This window comes from Lactuca sativa, chromosome 1, assembly GCF_002870075.4.
Source record: "Lactuca sativa cultivar Salinas chromosome 1, Lsat_Salinas_v11, whole genome shotgun sequence".
NCBI classification, from domain to species: domain Eukaryota; kingdom Viridiplantae; phylum Streptophyta; class Magnoliopsida; order Asterales; family Asteraceae; genus Lactuca; species Lactuca sativa.
Genome location: NC_056623.2, coordinates 77,518,219 through 77,536,431, shown reverse-complemented (window position 1 = coordinate 77,536,431; position 18,213 = coordinate 77,518,219). Strand labels below are relative to the sequence as shown.

Genomic DNA, 18,213 nt, shown 5'->3' with positions numbered 1-18,213 from the left:
TTATGAAAAGAGATAATTGGGATCAAACAACACAAGCGAGAAGCCTTTCATACATATTGGGAGAGGTTCAAAAAGTTTTGTGCCCGTTGCCCAAAGCATGGTATTAGTGAGTACCAAATCCTTCACTACTTTATTGAAGACATGACTCCTTGGGAAAGGAGACTTCTTAATGCTTCAAGTGGAGGATCTTTTACCGATAAGACCCCAACTGAGATTCGGGATCTCATAAAAAACATGGCGGAGGATTCAAAGCATACTAGTCAAGATGAAGATTGGTATACGGATGCACCTCGAGGTGTAAAAGAGGTGCACACTCCTCAAATTGAAGATCAACCATCTGAGTTGACTAAGGTGGTAATGATGCTTGCTAAGGACAAATGGGTGCAATCCACACCCCGTACTTGTGGCATTTGCACTCAAGTGGGACACCCTACTGATATGTGTCCTCAATTGCAAGAAGAAGAATATGAAGAAGCAAATGCTATGGGAGGCTATTCCGGGCACAATCAAAGGACTTATGATCAACCTCGAGGAAATAAAGGGTGGAACAACAAAACATGGGCTATCAACAAAGATCACCACCCCATTACCAAGAAAGGCCTCCATTCCCACAACAAAATTACCAACCGAGGCAACCACAACCTCCTCCTCAACAAGTCGGGTCCTCAAGTATGTCCTTAGAAGACATAGTCAAAAGCCTTGCCACTAGCACTCAAAGTTTTCAGTAAGAGACCAAGGCAAGCATCAAGAATCTTGAGCAACAAATGGCACAACTTGCTCAATCGGTGAGCAAAATGGAGAATCAAGGAAAGCTGTCTCCTCAAACTGAAAAGAACCCAAATCACAATGCTTGTGCAATTAGCTTGAGGAGTGGAATGAAATATGATGGCCCGAAGATGCCCTAAGAAGAAGAAGAGGAGTTGGTGATAGAAGAACCACCAGAGAAGGATGAAAAGAAAGAAAAAATGATGGATAAAAAGAAGCCCGAAGAGAAAGAAGCAAATATCACACCACCACCTTTTCCATCAAGATTGAGCAGTAGCAGCAACAAAAAAGAGAGAGGAGATAGGGAGATCATGGCAATGTTCCGAAAAGTTGAAGTCGACATTCCCCTTTTAGATGCGATCAAACATGTACCTAGATATGCTAAGTTCCTTAAGGAACTTTGCACATCTAAAAAGAAGTTGCGAGGTAATGAGACAATAAAAGTAAGTGAAAATGTTTCTGCAGTTTTGCAGAAAAGGATGCCCCCAAAGTGTATGGATCTGAGTGTTTTCACCGTTCCTTGCAAATTGGGAAGCCTTTATGTCCCCCGTGCTATGCTAGATTTAGGAGCTTCAGTTAATGTTTTACCATATTCTGTTTATAAATCTATTGGCATAGGCACTTTAACAAAAACCGGGATGATCGTCCAACTTGCAAATCGTTCTATAGTACACCCAAAAGGTGTATTAGAGGATGTTTTAGTGCAAGTTAATGAGCTTGTCTTTCCTGCAGATTTTTATGTGCTTGATATAGGAGATGATGACCATCCATCCTCGAGTTCCATACTTTTAGGTAGACCATTGTTGAAAACAGCAAGAACAAAAATTGATGTCTACAATTGTACATTGTCCATGGAATTCGATGGGGAGGTCATCAACTTCAATATCTATGAAGAAATGAGGTAACCAAGTGATGTTCATTGTATAAATTTTGTTGATATGATCCGACCTTTGACTGAAAAGTGTTTTGAGTTGACTAACCATGATTTGTTGGAGTTAGTTTTGAGCAGGAATTTTGATAACAACTCAGTCAAAGAGATTGCAGAAAATTTCAAGTTAGATGAAGAGTTGCTGGAAATTGTAGAGATCATGGAAGAAAAGAAGAAAATGAGGCATGATAATAGCAATGTGAAATTGCCCATTTCTAACACAAAACTTCTTCTTTCCGTTGTACAGGCACCTAAGCTAGAATTGAAGAATCTACCAGATCATTTGAAGTATGCATACCTTGGAGAAGAGAAGACCTTGTCTGTCATTATCTCCAACAAGTTGTCTATTACAGAAGAAGATGACTTGGTGACCTTGTTGAAAAAGTATAAGAAAGCTATTGGGTGGACAATTGCTGATATAAAAGGGTTGAGCCCTTCCTTGTGCATGCATAAGATTCTCATGGAGGGAGACTTCAAACCAACTCGAGAGGCACAAAGAAGATTGAATCCACCTATGATGAAGGTGGTAAAGAAAAGAAATCATGAAGCTTTTGGATGTAGGTATGATCTATCCTATCTCAGACAGTAAATGGGTGAGCCCTGTTCAGGTAGTCCCGAAAAAAGTCGGGGTCACAGTTGTCAAAAATTCTGAGGGAGATTTGGTGCCAAATCGTGTGCAAAACGGGTGGAGGGTTTGTATTGATTATAGAAAGTTGAATGCCTCAACGAGAAAAAACCATTTTCCCTTGCCATTTATTGATCAAATGTTAGAGAGATTGGCGGGTAAATCTCATTACTGTTTCTTGGATGGTTTCTCGGGTTTTCATCAAATTTCGGTAGCCCCGAAAGACCAAGAGAAAAACACCTTCACTTGTCCCTTTGGCACATTTGCTTATAGGCGTATGACTTTTGGTCTATGCAATGCACCCACAACATTTCAGAGATCCATGGTGAGCATTTTTTTTCTGAATTTCTTGAAAACATCATTGAGTTTATCATGGATGATTTCACAGTCTATGGAAACTCCTTTGATGAATGTTTAAGCAATCTAACAAAATTTTTGCAAAGGTGCATTGACACAGACCTTGTGCTTAACTATGAAAAATGTCATTTCATGGTGGACAAATGATTGATTTTAGGTCATATTGTGTCCCAAAAAGGCTTGGAAGTTAAAAAGGCCAAGATAGATGTTATCAAGAGTCTTCCTTACCTGAAAAATGTTTGGGAAGTTTGTTCGTTTCTTGGCCATGCAGGTTTCTATCAACGATTCATCAAAGATTTTTCAAAGATTACAGTGCCGATGTGTCAACTACTCCAAAAATATGCTGAATTTGTGTTTACTCAGCCATGTAAGGATAGCTTTAATCATTTAAAGGATTTACTCACCTCCGCTCCAATCATCCAACCACCTAATTAGGAGCTCCCGTTTGAGATTATGTGTGATGCGAGCAACACGGCTGTTGGGGCGGTATTGGGTCAAAAGGTGGATCGAGCACATCATGTCATATACTATGCATCAAAGACCCTTGATAGTGCACAAAGCAACTACACCACAACAGAAAAAGAGTTGCTTGCTATTGTGTTTGTACTAGAGAAGTTCCGGCAATACCTCCTTGGAACTAAAGTGATCATATATTCGGACCATGCAACCATAAAGCACTTACTTACAAAGAAAGATTCAAAGCCGAGGTTAATACGGTGGATGATGCTTTTGCAAGAGTTCGATATTGAGATCAAAGATAAAAACAAGAAAGAGAACCTAGTTGCCGATCATTTGAGCCGAATAGTCCAAACCAAAGATGTGACTCCCATCCATGACACATTCCCAGATAAGCACTTGTTTGCTATCCAAACACCACCTTGGTATGCGAATATATGCAACTTCATGGTCAAGGGAAAGTTCCCACCCGATCTCATGAGGTCACAGAGAGATAAGATCAAGAAAGATGCGAGAAGGTACATTTGGGATGAACCGTACCTTTGGAAACATTGTGCAGATCAGGTAATAAGAAGATGTGTTGAAGACCATGAGGTACAATCTATCCTCAACTTTTGTCATAGTTATGCTTGTGGAGGGCATTTTGGTCCTCAAAGAACTGCTAGGAAAATATTAGACTGTGGATTTTATTGGCCCCGACTCTTTCATGACTCTTACACTTTTTGTAAAAGTTGTGAGAGATGTCAAATGACTGGTTCTTTGAGTTCTCGAAACCAAATGCCTTTGACCCCCATCTTGGTTTGTGAAATATTTGATATATGGGGTATTGATTTTATGGGTCCTTTTCCTTCATCATTTGGGAATTTATACATCCTTTTGGCTGTTGACTATGTTTCCAAATGGGTAGAGGCAAAGGCAACAAGAATTGATGATGCTAAAGTTGTTGTAGATTTTGTCAAGGCTAACATTTTATGTAGGTTTGGAACTCCAAAATCCTTGATCAGTGATAGAGGCACACACTTCTGCAACAAAACTCTTGGATCAGTTCTCAAGAAGTATGGAGTCCAACATCTGGTGTCCACATCTTATCACCCGTAAGCAAATGGACAAGTTGAAGTGTCAAACAGAGAAATCAAGTCCATACTTGAGAAAACAGTGAACACAAACCGCAAAGATTGGAGTTTGAGATTAGAAGATGCTCTTTGGGCATACCGAACTGCATATAAACCTCCAATTGGTATGTCACCTTATAGACTTGTGTTTGGAAAAGCTTGTCACCTCCCTGTTGAACTGGAACTCAAAGCTTTCTGGGCTGTCAAAAAGCTAAACTTGAAGATTTATGATGCGGGTGTTCACCGAAAGTTAGAGATTCAAGAGTTGGAGGAGATAAGAAATGAAGCATTCGAGAGTTCACGCATCTACAAAAACAAGACCAAAGCATTCCATGATAAGTACCTCACCCGTAAGACCTTTGAGATTGGTCAAAAGGTATTACTCTATGACTCTCGACTTAAATGGTTTTCCGGTAAGTTACGGTCCTGGTGGGTGGGACCGTTCATTGTTACTAATATATTTTATCATGGTGCAGTTGAAATTAAGAGTAACAAAACTGGAAAAGTATTCAAAGTTAATAGTCACAGGTTAAAGGTCTTCTATGAAGGTTTCCAAGAGAAAGACATGGAGGTTGATAGCTTGGAACGCCCGAACTACATTGAGTGAATCTAAAGGGAAAAGTCGAGCCATATACTTGAAACAAGGGCGGCTAACCGAGAGGCAACTCGAGAGTATTTCTTTATACTTTCTTTATTTTGATTTATTTCATCCGTGTTGCGATGTTTTTGTTTCTTTTCGAGGATTCTGCACAAATAACTTTCCTATCTAATGGTCAAAGAAAATTTGGTTAAAAAAATCGTGCATTTGATGTTAACAGAAAGAAAACGCACGGGATAGGCCAAAAAACACACGGGCTCATGCTAAAATGCATGGTCATATTTTTTTTGTCCGTGCAACCACTTCGGGGTTTTTAAGATTTTTTTTTTGGCACGGGCAAAACTTGAAAAAGCATGGGTAATGTCCAAAACACACGGCCTAAGCCTTAGACCGTGCGTGTCATTGAGGATCACAATGAAGCAGGCAAAAGCGCACGACCTAATCGAAATCGCACGGGCTAAACCCACGACCTTAGTTGGACCGTGCGTTTTGTGGCACAACTTAGAAAAACTCACGGCCATGGTTCAAAAACGCATGGTCCGTGCATATTGGTCCCTAGTCCCATTAATAAAAAAAAACGCACAACCCTAATCGCACGCCCTCCTCTTCTCTTTCTCATGGGGTCGCGATCGAAACACAAGCTCACAACACCTATCAGACCTAACGCAGCTTGTTGCAACTCGCAAAAGTCAAGGACCATGCGTTTTTGATTTATCTCATTCCTCATCCCTCACGATCGTGCACTTTTTTGTTTTCTTTTCCCTTCTCTACCCTTAGTCGCCGATACCACAAACCCTAGTCTAGGGTTCAAATTTTTCTCCAATTAATCGAAGATTGAGGCACAAAGGGTTTGAAGAACAAGCTTGGGGAGGTGCTCTAGGAAGTAAATTGGAAGCTTTCATCTCTAATTGGGCATTCCACCATTGAAGAGTTCAAGCTTTCTTGAGGTTGAAGATGAAGTGAACAATACAAACCAACACCACAAATTCAAGCGTTTGAATGGTACATTCATTCCATATCTCGAGTTTTACGCATTGAATTTAAGTTTGTTTGGTTAGAATAGTTGTGAATCCGTTCTTGTGTTTCATATAATTGTTCATTCGTGCTTGTCTAGTTGTGTTATCATCTTTGGGCACCACCTGTTTGTCATAAATCCGATTTGTCATCATGCCAAAACGTAAAAACCCACAACCAAAGGAACAATTGGAATCCAAATATGGTGTCACCACCATTATTCACAACTCTCTTGATCATCGTGAGCGATTACTCCACCTCAAGGACCGCAAATACTCTCAACAACAGTTTGTAGATATTCCGACTCTCCAAGAACTAGGAGTTTATGATGGCGTCCATAGATTGTTTAACAACATCGGTTGGGAGAAACTTCTCACTTTGGAACCAATGGAATCATATAAAAACACAACCATTGAATTCTTACAATCTTTGGAATTCAATGACAATGCCAAATTTCTCTCATTCCATCTCATGCGTTTGCAATTTAAACCGAGTCTAGATGATCTTATTGGGATTTCTAAATTCAATACTTATGGTCCCAAATTAGGACACATGCGAGAGAAAAATAATCCCTTTAAAGCCCAGGCCAAAGCCTTTTGGAAGGAAATCACGGGACTTGATGTGTATGAGGCTCGATCTGCCAAAGCATCTCATATCATCCATGCGGTCTTAAAGGTGGCTCTCCGAATTATTGCTAACATCGTCTTCCCCCAAGAAAACGTTAGCAGAGCCGGTAAGATGGAGTTAGAAATTCTTTGGTGCATGGTCACTAGCTTGAAGAGACCACATTTTGGCGCCTTCCTTGCTTCCAATCTTCTCAAGGTCTCTACCAGTGATTCCAACCCTATCCTTTTGTAGTGACAAAGAACATGGTTTGACATGCGGAATTAAAGCTTGCACAATTGAACATGGTGATTTGGGTGTTTAAGAGATATATTGAATGTATATGGTGTTTACAAAAAGGATCTAGATCTAGACTACATAATTAACACACACTTACACACTCACTTTTACATCTCTCAAGCACACCTCTACAAGTGGTATGAACCCACTTTTTATAGAGGTGTTTACATGTCTCTCTCTCACTCTAACATGTAAATGGGTCTAAAGGCTAAAGCACCACATGCAAGTGGGTTTTACAAAAGTCAAACATTTACAAAGTCATGAATGAATAACTTTGCAACCCCAACATTCTCCCCCTCAAAGTTAGGAATAAATGACCCACTTCAAATCTTCCAAAATCAAGCACTACGCGGTTCGAGCCTCAAAGGTGACACATGTCGAAACGAACTTCAATCTTCAATTCTTTCATGACTCTTCAATTTGGGCTCTAGGATGTGAGACCATACAAACCAAGCAGCAACGAATGATTAATTCCAAATAATCACCCCAAAGTTGCGCATAAAAACACACCCCAAAAATCTTCAATAATTCCAAACCCATTTCGAATATATCACTTCCGAACTTCCAATTGCATCATCTCGTAGCTTCAAAACTCCAAGATCACTTCGGTCTTCAAATCCGCGTAATATGAAAAATTCAAGTTCGAATTTCCATATAAAACTTCTCCCCCTTTTTATAATCGAAATTTGATTATAAAACTCCATGGAAAAAGAACGTGCTCTATTCGGAATTTTTCATGCCAAAACTCCCCCTTAACATGTGGCATAAACATTGTGCTTCAATCCGAAAAATCCAAAAAATAATGAATTTTTAGCTTCGTTCACGGATCACCTTTGACAAAACTTCTCAAAAATGGGTAGAATTCGTCAATTTCAAAATTCTGCAGTGACCCGTTGCGCCCAAAACAGCAAAATATGCAAAACTCTCCCCCTTTTCCAAAGCTGGGTAGAAAGCGTCAATTTGCACAAACTGCAGGGACCAGATTTGAAAATTCTGCAATTTCAGCATTTTATGACCCCATTTGCGAAGTTGGGTACAAACTGTCAAAAATGCGAAACTACAGGCACTCGTTTTGACAATTTCTGCATGTGCTTCAAATTTGCGAAGTTGGTTAGCTTTTGTTATTTCTTGAAAAGAGCAGGGACCAAATGCGAAACTCTTGGCTTTCTTCCCCAATTCGCATTTTACTGTAAGAGCTTTTTTTTTTCAAACCCGACTTTGCATTCTTTACTTTCGCATTTTCATTCTTATACACTTTGCATCCCTTCGCATGTTTCAATCACCAAAATGCGAATCACAATGAGATAAATTCGCATTTTGATTCCAAAACAAAACACCAAATGCGAACAATTTTTCTTTTATATGTAATCTGCTCCAAATGCGAACCATCCTTGCACACTGCAGTAACACAAATGCAAATTTGATTCCAAAATGCGAACCAAAATTTTGTATGCGAATCCAAAATTGTTACAAGCAGCAACCCAAAATCAAGCTTCCTTACTCCTTGCGAACATAAACACGCACAAAATCTGCAAACATTACTCAATCAAAATCGACTTCAATCGCAGCAATCATTCTTCATTCTTTTCATTACAGGAACCCCAAAATCAACATTGTTTTTCAATTCCAAACTTGCGAACTCACTTTTTACTTCAATCAATTCTCGCTTTCAACAATCAACCTCAAAAATCAATCGTCATCCATAGCTTCCTTTATGAAGAACAATCGATCGACTCCAAAATTCTTTGGCAAACAACCAATAGTTCGCACATCGACCAACAGATTGTCGAATCTAAAATCTTCAAATACCAACTCAGTAATATGCGAACCATAGTCAATTCCAAAATCCGACTCCCAAAATCAATCCTTTCTAGTTCGCTCCTATTCGTCTTCATCCGCTCAAACAACCAATCAATCGATCCTCAAATTCGCAAGTTTCACCAAATGCGAATCCATTCAAAATCAAAATTCCAAACATTGATCGACTTCTCAGAAACAATCATCTGTTCGTTCTCGTCTGTTCTTTCTCGTTTCATTCGTTCGTCACAGTATTCATTCATCACAAATACAACTTATTCAAATGCGAAATCAATCTCTAAATTGAACTTGATTTCGACATTTTCATCCCAAATACAACTTGTATTATCACATTTCAGCCACAATTTCATCGAATTAACCCATAGTAGTCATGTTTGACTTTTAGAGTCAACGATCTAAAACACAAAATAGATGATTTTGAGTTCCGATTTCAGATCAAAAGATGTTTTTCAATTGTTCTTCACCATCTTCAATTGTTCTTGATCACCAATTTCACCAAAATTAAAGATTCACAGTTGAATTTCTTAGACAATAACTTGATCCTTATCGATTTAGTGATTGAAGATGGGGAGAACAAAATCGATTCACAAGTATTATTTCAACAATCAAAACTCGTCGATTGTTAAGAATGATGAGAAGAAAACGAGACTCAAGAACTTTGAAAACAAAATACGAGTTACGATCATACGATCGTACAACCATCTGAAGCGTCTACTATATCAGGAATGAGTTGAATAAATCATATGTTGTAAATGAATCTGGGCTTACAAATTGATCATGAACAGTAATATCTCAAATATTGGGCTTACAAATCAACCGTGAATAATACTATCATAATTTGGACTCAAAAGATCTTCATGAACAGTTACAGATTTGTGACTTGGGCTAAAATATTCAAATAAAGTCCAATAGCATTTTAGACACCATCGATGAACAGTAACATCAAATTTGTTTTGGGCTCAAAGAATTAATCAAAACATTTTTGACGTTTGGGCTTAGAAATCGAATAATATGAATAGTAACAAGATTTATTTTTGGTTTGGACTTGATCTAAACAAAAATTGATTGGATCAACAATGAGGTTTGAAACGAATTAGATCCAATGAATCAAAACGATCAAAAATCAAAAACGTTAAGCACGATTTCAACGAAATTAAGAGAGATCATAGAGAGAGACTCACCGAAAATTGCTCCAAATTGTCACAAAAATTGCCAAACCGAGAATCGTTCTTCAAAAGTCACGTTGATCGTGAAAACCAAGCTCTGACACCAATTGTAGTGACAAAGAACATGGTTTGACATGCGGAATTAAAGCTTGCACAATTGAACATGGTGATTTGGGTGTTTAAGAGATATATTGAATGTATATGGTGTTTACAAAAAGGATCTAGATCTAGACTACATAATTAACACACACTTACACACTCACTTTTACATCTATCAAGCACACCTCTACAAGTGGTATGAACCCACTATTTATAGAGGTGTTTACATGTCTCTCTCTCACTCTAACATGTAAATGGGTCTAAAGGCTAAAGCACCACATGCAAGTGGGTTTTACAAAAGTCAAACATTTACAAAGTCATGAATGAATAACTTTGCAACCCCAACACCTTTGTGGCGGGATTATCTCCTATCTTGCCACCCGCCTTGCTTGTGCCGAGCTTTTTGAGAGCAAGCGCCCGGATCTCGAGAGAATCACACAAGGCTCTAATACCATCACATCCAATGTCCTTGTGGCCTCATCTTTCTTCCGTAGAGAAGGTGATGGTAGTATCACATGCTTGGTACAGGGTGAACACATTTTCGAGTTCCTCATGGGGATTTCAGTTCCCTCCAGCTCCAGCAGGACATCACTCAGACTAGGTGGTGTCTACCAAAGAATATTTCTGCATATTCCATTCCACGAGCTCCTGTTCCCATTCTGAGAGCTCCTGAGCGGCCAGTCGTCGACTACGAAGACGACATCCCTATTCCTCCCGCTCACTCCACTGCTACCACTGTAGGGGGATCCATTTCTGTCGCCCCAGTAGAGACTGCACGTTATTTCTACACCCGGCAGGCGACTCAGTACCATGACACATACATGAGGCGTTTTGATCACCTTAATCAAGTTGTTGCCAACATTCGCGTTGATTTGTTTGTAACCAATGCCTCTGTTCAGCAATTGACACAAACGGTACAACAAGCTATGCAATTCATGCAACGTTGGGCCCCTCGCAGCTAGTAGATTGCCTTACCCTCTCCGAGCATCGAGGACGATGCTTAATCTTAAGCTTAGGGAGAGGTCCTTGTACATGAGGTTCTAGTTTCCACATGCATTTCATCAAAAAAAAAATCCAAAAAGATTTTTACTTTTCTTATTTTTATATATATATATTTTTTCTTTCCATGCATTCATTTCAAAGCATTAAAAAAAGGTTATTTTCATTTTTTTTCTCAGTTTCTTTGCATTTTTGCATTGTTAAAAAAAAGTGTATGAGATGATGATACTCTTTACATACAATAGCTCCGTGAAGTGGGAAATCGAGAACTCAAATGAAAAAAAATACTAAGGCAACCAGATTGTTATTGGAAGTGTAGAATCAGCTGCCATAACCAGGGACCCAAACATCGTGACTCGAGACCCCAACTTTAGATAATAAAAAAAATAAAGTACCGAAACTTTTTTGTGGGCGGTAATAACAACTTTAGTATGATTTGCTTCTGAATGTTTAAAAAGAAACTTGATTGACAAATTTGGACCCACATAACATGACCCTATTTGTTGACACGCGTTACCTTTGCGGTAACAGAGAGCTTAAGTATCAAACTCACACAGTAAAAAAAGGTACAATGCCATATCTAGTACCCAAATCAAGAATTTCAAACGCTCAAATGAAAAAATCTCAAGAAATTCCAAAAATGAAGATTGAAGAATCCAAGTTCAAAACGAAGTACAAATCAAAGTTCAATCAAATTAGAAGCCACTTCAAAGTTATATTTGGCGAAAGAAGAACTGTGTGATATGATACTTGTGGCTCTCGAAAAAGTGAAAGCATAGAGCTCGGGCTCCTACGGGGGTTGGCCCTTGCTGCTTTGGCGAAAGTTGATTTGGTCGTGCGGGTTCTTAAGGATGCGTCGATCATGGTTCTTACTTATCTAGTCTTTAGACATGAGATCCGGACTATGTCATTTTCGCTCATAAGGCTAACTAAGGTATGAAGTTTCAATAAAACTAGGGTTGGATTATTGGGTTACATGGTTTCAGGTCTTCCTCACTTTGGGAGTCTGTGATATGTGAAAGGTAGCAGGATGGTCGCCTAGATATTAGTGACTGGAGCCTCATTGATGTAAAGTCTGATCGTATAAAAAAAATTATTTGTGTTTTTGGATTTATCTTCGGTTCACTTTTCTTAAGCATCTTTTTGTACATATATCATTTTCATTAGTTTTTCTTTTATTGCATGCATCCACTCTTAATTCTCTTTAAGTCCTTTTCGTTCCTTCCGTTCTTTTCATCTAGTTTCTTTTTAGTCTCCTATCGTCTTCTCTAAGGTGATTCTTAATTTTGTTCTTTCTTGAGGACAAGAAAGGTCTAAGCTTAGGGAGCTTTGATAGGTGCATTTTATGCACCTATTTTGCATGTTTATTTTCGTCCTTTCATAGCATTCTACTTCATAATTCTTGCATTTAGTTGATTATTAGGGAAATTGCATACTTTATCAAGAATGTCTGGTACTTCACTATTTTTTATTTATTTCGCAAACATTATGGAGCATGGAGCTTGGATGCATGGAGCATGAAACTTGGATCATGAAGAGAAGATGAACCAGTCATGCAATGAAGAGAACAAGAAGACGGAACCCGAGTTATTGTGCATTATCATCATAGCAAAGGACTACGTTTGAAGCACGGCTCATGTCACACCGACACGAGTCGTGTTTTTCCTTTATCATCTTATATTTGAGCAATTTGACTCGTGGTGAAGCTAGACTGAAGATGGAGCCAACAGTGAAGACTAGTTTGAGTTTTAGCAAAAAGCATGGGTCATGCCAAAAACACATGGTTAAGACAAATGGCCATGCTAAAAACGCATGGGCAAAAGGCATGGCCATGCTAAAATCGCATGGCCTTATGGCAAGTTACATGAACTTTAATTAAAATAGGAGAAGACGTCATTTGAAGAGGAGAACGATTTTTGGGAGCAATTTGGGGATTTCTAGTAGACTTTTTGCAGTTTTAGAGAAGACCTAATCATTGCAAACACTTTGGATTTCATTTTTGTAAGGATTAAACATTTCAATATCATCTTTATTCTTGTTTGATTTGTTCTTAGCCATGTGTGGCTAAGAAACCCTAGTTGAGTTCTTGTTCAAAACATGTTGATTGCTTGACTTGAAGCATATTATTTGATGTTTGACTTGTGAGTCTATTCTAGTGATTATGTTTTTGTTTAAACTAGAACCCTTAAATTTGATTTATGTTTGATTGGCCACTTTAATGAATTGAATTTTTGTGCGGTTAATTAACTTTTAGGGCACCTAATCGTTCTATTAAGTTAATAATTGGTAACAAACAATAAGTTTTCTTATTGTAAAACATATATCACATGTTTTCACACTTCCGAGCGTATGAGAAGAAATGAACATTGTTGGGAAGCTTGTACAAAACTTAATGCAGTTTTTCAATACAATCTAAGAGTGTTTAGGTTGAATTAGTAAAGCTAGGTCTAGTCAAATAGCGTGTTTTGGTTAGATAATTTGGCAAGCGAGAGCTATTAGAGCGTGTTAATATCTTTCAGTACCAACTTAGAATAGCAATCTCGAATTACATCAAGTCATAATCAAGTTGAACAACAACATTGAGAACTAGAACTGGAAACACTTTTACAACTTGTTTACAAGTCTATTTAATTTTCTGCATGTTTCAAAGTTGATTGTTATTTTCATTATTTGACTTTTGCAAACAAAACCCCCCTTTTGTGACCAAAGTACCTTGGGCAAAGAGGTATAGACTTTTATCCTGTGTCTCTGTGGTTCGACCCTGCTTACCTTGTACTACTCTTTAGTGAATTAAAGCAGTGTATTTGGAGTATTTTGTACCCCTATTATTTGTTGGGTTTGACACCCCTAACAGGAGACTCTTGTTATAATTTCAGGATTTGTTTTATACTTAAATAAGTATTTGAAGTATGTCTCACAAAGCTATATCGATTGTTATGTGTAGAATAATGAAAAATATATTTGTAATAGATAAACTGTAAATATCTCATAAATTATATTTAATATAATTTATATGGTTATTTTCGTAAGTTATTCTGAATATGTAAATAAATATGTAAGTTCCATAAACTGTATTGATAAGTGTACATGACTCATAAACTATACCTATTAAAGTTTATATGCTTGTTTTTGTATAAAATCTCGAACTAGTAAAGTAGTATATTTATTTTAGTAAAAATAACAATCGTAAACTATTTAAATAATTTTGTTATTTATACAAGATTTCCTTGTATTTTACTTGTATTTCCCCTTACAATATTAAAAAGATAATGAAAATATAGGGGTATAAACTCATATGATAGTAATGGTGATTTGGATAACACTTTGTTGCTAGAAAAGACTTTATTGCTGAAAAACCGGGCTTTGCGAGGGTTGAGTTAGAAACCGATAGACTCTTTTCTTATGGACTTCTGGTGCTTCGGGATGTTCTTTGGGTGTTAGATATGTTATCGGGACTTCGGGGGGTTTTTAAGGAGGTTTAAGGAGGTGAAATATGTGAAAAATGGTGAAAATGGTGTGAAAATTGCAAAGGAACCTGGAGGGTTCGAACCCCTTATATAGGGTGCGAGGTCTCGGCCGAAGAGGGGAAGGGAGGCACGCGTCGGCTCGCATGCGAATGGAAGGGACACGCGTTGGAGGCTCGCAGGCGCAACGTGTCTCAGCTCGGACACTCCACGAGTGCTTATTGTGAAAATTTCATCTTTCTCGATGAATTATGTCGGTATCAATGAACTAAACTTGGTTATATTGTGTTATTAAACATTTAAATCCGGTTGAGATGGTTGGTTTTAATTATCTGTCGTTTAAGTCACAACAATTTCATTACGAAAACTTAAATTTGTAGATGTTCTTATTGATGTGACGTGCATACTCAAACATGACGCGTCACTGTTCACCATCATGAAACCCAAAAGATGAACCCAACAATCCAACATGCTCTTTCTTTGGAGAGGTGTTTTCATCCATGTACACCTTTTTTGATGTAAGACAAAGAACAACATCGAGTTGTAGATTATGGTTTTACATCTAGAGCTTAGAATTTCTTGACTTTAAGGGTTTCTAACTCGATTTTTTATGGCTTCAATTTGATATCCTATTTTGGGTTTCATGAGTCAAACCATAACAAAAATCTCTTAGAAAAGGACTACAAATTAACATGAAGTATTTCAAAGGAGACTATGATTTTGACATAAAAAATATCATGTATTTCCTTGTGTAGGTTACTTTAATATCATTGTACACGTTTGTAACATTGTAAGATTAGGTGATTTTTAGCCATAAGTACAAAATTATGATATAAATGTAGGAAAAGAACAAACATGCATATGCTAAAACAACCCCATCATTTTATATGCATACAAATCTCATGTTTCTGATCCTACTGTAGTACTGTATAACACCACCATCTAATTTCTATATCCAAAGTATAAAATACATGATACACTTCACTAATAATTCCAAAAAAATACATATTACACCAAAGTTTAATCAATCAATATCAGCATGCACATAATCCACAAAAACAAAATTCTTCTGTAGTTCATGACAATAATAAGCCAATCCCGCACTCAAAACCGCAAATCCCGCAAAAACAACACGTATTTGTATCTCAGAAGGTACACCAGCAGCAGCACAAAGTACAACACACCCTCCAATTAAAACCTTCTTCAATGTCTCAAATCTTTCATGAGCTTTCTTACATGAAGAACATTTCAATGTATGTTGCTCAAATCTATCCAACATCTGCCACAAACAACATAAACATCACAAAAACATACAAAAAGATTTCAAGAAATACGAAAAGCATATACCTGGCGTTTGGATAGGTATGTGGAGGGTAGTGATTGGATGTTGGGTTGACCAAACCATTCGGGTTGACTTTTTCCATGTCTTCTGAGCCAGTTTCTGAATGCTAATACAAATCGATCGGCTTGTGTTGGGGTAAATGTGAGTTTTGTGTAGTTTTTGTTGACATCTTCCATTGATTGTGATAAGAAGACTTTTTCTTGACCTTGGAGAACAATCATATCACCATCATATACTTTGTTTGATGTCCAATGTTCATGCCATCTTGGAACAACCTACAATTTTCACCATTTTATATAAAAGGGTAAAATAGTCATTTAGTTTAATTCACACACTTTACCTGCCACCATGCGGGCCCGGGCATTGTAAACTGAAAGAAATTTCTAGCACTGCAAACAATGGAACGAGTCTTTCCAGGTGACATTGGTACATTGAAGGAACAAATCCAAATTACCCACTTTTGGTCACCCACAATAGGGAGTTTTGTGTCAATTTCTATCCTGAAAACAATAATAAATTTCTTTAATTAATCTCTTTCTAGTTGTGAAATGCCTATATTACCCTTTAGTTGTGTAAACTTACTTGTTTATGTAATAGCAAGGCGCGATAAACTTAGCACTGATTTTTGGGTTCCCTTCGTTTTCTCCAGAAAACCCCCAATGACCAGTGGAATCCATTTTAAATGGTAGTGGTTTAGCTCTATCCCTCCTCCCTGTAACCTGTAGAATCATTCAAGAAATTAAGAATTCGGGCAGCAGATATGAAGAATCCGGGCAGCGGGCAGTGGGAAGAGGGCAACTGTGTTCTCACCTTATGATGAGCAAAATCAATGTGTGAGGGATCAGAAACATTCTCCATGAGAGTATCGTATCCATAGAACAGATCACGTTGAATCGTGACTGTTGAAAATTCAGGGTTTTCGAAGTCATCAGGCAACCTAATCGACATTAAAAATTGGGGATAATGATTGATCAATTAAATATAGGTGATGAATATTATAATAGTGAAAAGAATTTGGTGATTACATTGGAGGCTGAGTGGCACGAGCTCGTTCTAAACCATTTTCATCAGGCCATACAAAGAGCAAACCTTGAGACACCATTGTTGGAAACCTGGTAGCACATGCTCTTGGTGATTGAACAGCTCGAGCTTCGGGTCCTTCTGATGATGCTTGAGGGATCCGAGAACAGGATCCGGATCCTTCGAAGGACCATCCGTGGTAAGAACACTGTAGATGTCCGTTTTCATCGATCCTTCCTTCCTGAAAGAATCGAATTTTGTAAGATCGATAAAACCCTAATGAAAAGGGTAAAATTGGAGGGTTAACATACCGATAAAGGAGCAAGGCGATGAGGGCATTTGTCGTCAAAAGCAACCCATTGGTTGTTAGTTTTGTCGAACCAGATAACGAGGTCGCGGTTGAGGAGAGTGAAAGGGGTTGCGAGGTTTGGATCGAGGTCTTCGATTAGGGATATTGGGTACCAGTGATCTCTCCATGAGAATTTCGACGAAGAACTGGTTTCCGATTCTTCGAATTCTGGATCAATGGAAGTGTCGGTGGTGGAGGGGGAAGGTGGGGCAGCTACTCGGAGTGGAGGGAGGAGATTTTTCCGGCGAGATGAGGGTGGTGATGATGAGTGGGAACGGAGAATTATGGTTTTTGTGTGGTGAAGAGGAAGTGAAGGAAATAAGCAAGTGTTGGTGGTGGTTGTTGGTGGCGTTGGGAATAGTAAAGAAGCCATTTTTATCGATTTTGAAAGAAAATTATTGTGGTTTCTTGATTCTAGTGGTGCAGAGTGTGTGTTTTGTAGGTTAACAAGGAAGACTTTACGTGTAGGTTTGAAATGTCGATCATGGCAAAGAGACAAATTGAACAACAAAGCAAAAATTTCAACTAACACCGATGTATCAAGGATCCCATAAGGTTTTTCCCCTCCAAAAACCGTTAAACTACAAATTATTAGATTAAATAAATTCAGTGCAATATAAAAGGGGAAAATCTTTACCGTAATCAATTATTACTTTTATACCTATTTTTATCATTTTTGTATATTTCCTTGTTCAAAAAACATTATTACATTTACATTTTCAGATATAATTTACTTACTTAAACTATGTTATGTACAAATTTTGTCCCTTTTAGCTTCTCAAACAATCTCAATTTTCTGATCATTTTCTTCGGCCAACATAATTCAAAAAAAAAAAAAAAAAATCATTTTACATAGTTAAGTTTTAAAAAACATTACAAAACTATATCTTCCTCCTTAGGTATCTCCAACTCATCCTCAAACTTCATTTCTTCCTCTATTTTTCTCCAACCCTATCTTATTTTCACCTCTATTTTTGGAGATATGAATAGTATCTCCAAAAATGGAGGTGAAGTTTGGTTGACAATTTTAGTCTCTCTCATTTTTATTTTATACATTTTTAGTTTATTTTATATACTAATTATAATTTAAATGCAATATTTAATATTTATAATATCATGTTATATACTAATTTATATTAATTAATCATAAATATAGAGTTTAATTTGTAGAGGGGTGTATTTGATAATATATATAAGT

At 37.6% G+C, this 18,213-nt stretch overlaps 3 protein-coding genes across 3 annotated transcripts; 2 read left to right on the top strand and 1 right to left on the bottom strand.

Annotated features, from left to right (window-relative positions):
• Window positions 1–965: 965 nt before the first annotated feature.
• On the top strand, window positions 966–3,110 carry LOC111886010 (uncharacterized). Its single transcript, XM_023882251.1, has 3 exons — window positions 966–1,666; window positions 1,775–2,250; window positions 2,833–3,110. Exons 1-3 carry the CDS (start codon window positions 966–968, stop codon window positions 3,108–3,110), a joined length of 1,455 nt encoding a protein of 484 aa, XP_023738019.1.
• A 1,260-nt stretch (window positions 3,111–4,370) lies between these two features.
• Window positions 4,371–4,850, top strand: LOC111886012 (uncharacterized). The gene is made up of 2 exons (XM_023882252.1): window positions 4,371–4,656; window positions 4,720–4,850. Exons 1-2 carry the CDS (start codon window positions 4,371–4,373, stop codon window positions 4,848–4,850), a joined length of 417 nt encoding a protein of 138 aa, XP_023738020.1.
• Window positions 4,851–15,166: 10,316 nt separating this feature from the next.
• On the bottom strand, window positions 15,167–17,554 carry LOC111886016 (pheophorbide a oxygenase, chloroplastic). The gene is made up of 7 exons (XM_023882256.3): window positions 16,978–17,554; window positions 16,672–16,907; window positions 16,457–16,583; window positions 16,229–16,365; window positions 15,987–16,146; window positions 15,652–15,921; window positions 15,167–15,583 (listed from the first exon to the last, which is right to left on the bottom strand). The coding sequence occupies exons 1-7, from the start codon at window positions 17,386–17,388 to the stop codon at window positions 15,329–15,331; spliced, it is 1,596 nt and encodes a 531-aa protein (XP_023738024.1). The 5' UTR covers window positions 17,389–17,554; the 3' UTR covers window positions 15,167–15,328.
• Between the last annotated feature and the right edge of the window lie 659 nt (window positions 17,555–18,213).

Coding starts and splice junctions, on each gene's coding strand:
- LOC111886010 (XM_023882251.1), top strand. CDS start 966: ATGATGGATAAAAAGAAGCCCGAAGAGAAAGAAGCAAATATCACACCA. Junction 1,667..1,774: donor AATATCTATGAAGAAATGAG/GTAACCAAGTGA, acceptor AGTTTTGAGCAG/GAATTTTGATAACAACTCAG. Junction 2,251..2,832: donor AAATCATGAAGCTTTTGGAT/GTAGGTATGATC, acceptor GATTGATTTTAG/GTCATATTGTGTCCCAAAAA.
- LOC111886012 (XM_023882252.1), top strand. CDS start 4,371: ATGTCACCTTATAGACTTGTGTTTGGAAAAGCTTGTCACCTCCCTGTT. Junction 4,657..4,719: donor TCGACTTAAATGGTTTTCCG/GTAAGTTACGGT, acceptor ATCATGGTGCAG/TTGAAATTAAGAGTAACAAA.
- LOC111886016 (XM_023882256.3), bottom strand. CDS start 17,388: ATGGCTTCTTTACTATTCCCAACGCCACCAACAACCACCACCAACACT. Junction 16,584..16,671: donor CGTGCCACTCAGCCTCCAAT/GTAATCACCAAA, acceptor AATGTCGATTAG/GTTGCCTGATGACTTCGAAA. Junction 15,922..15,986: donor CCGGGCCCGCATGGTGGCAG/GTAAAGTGTGTG, acceptor TGAAAATTGTAG/GTTGTTCCAAGATGGCATGA.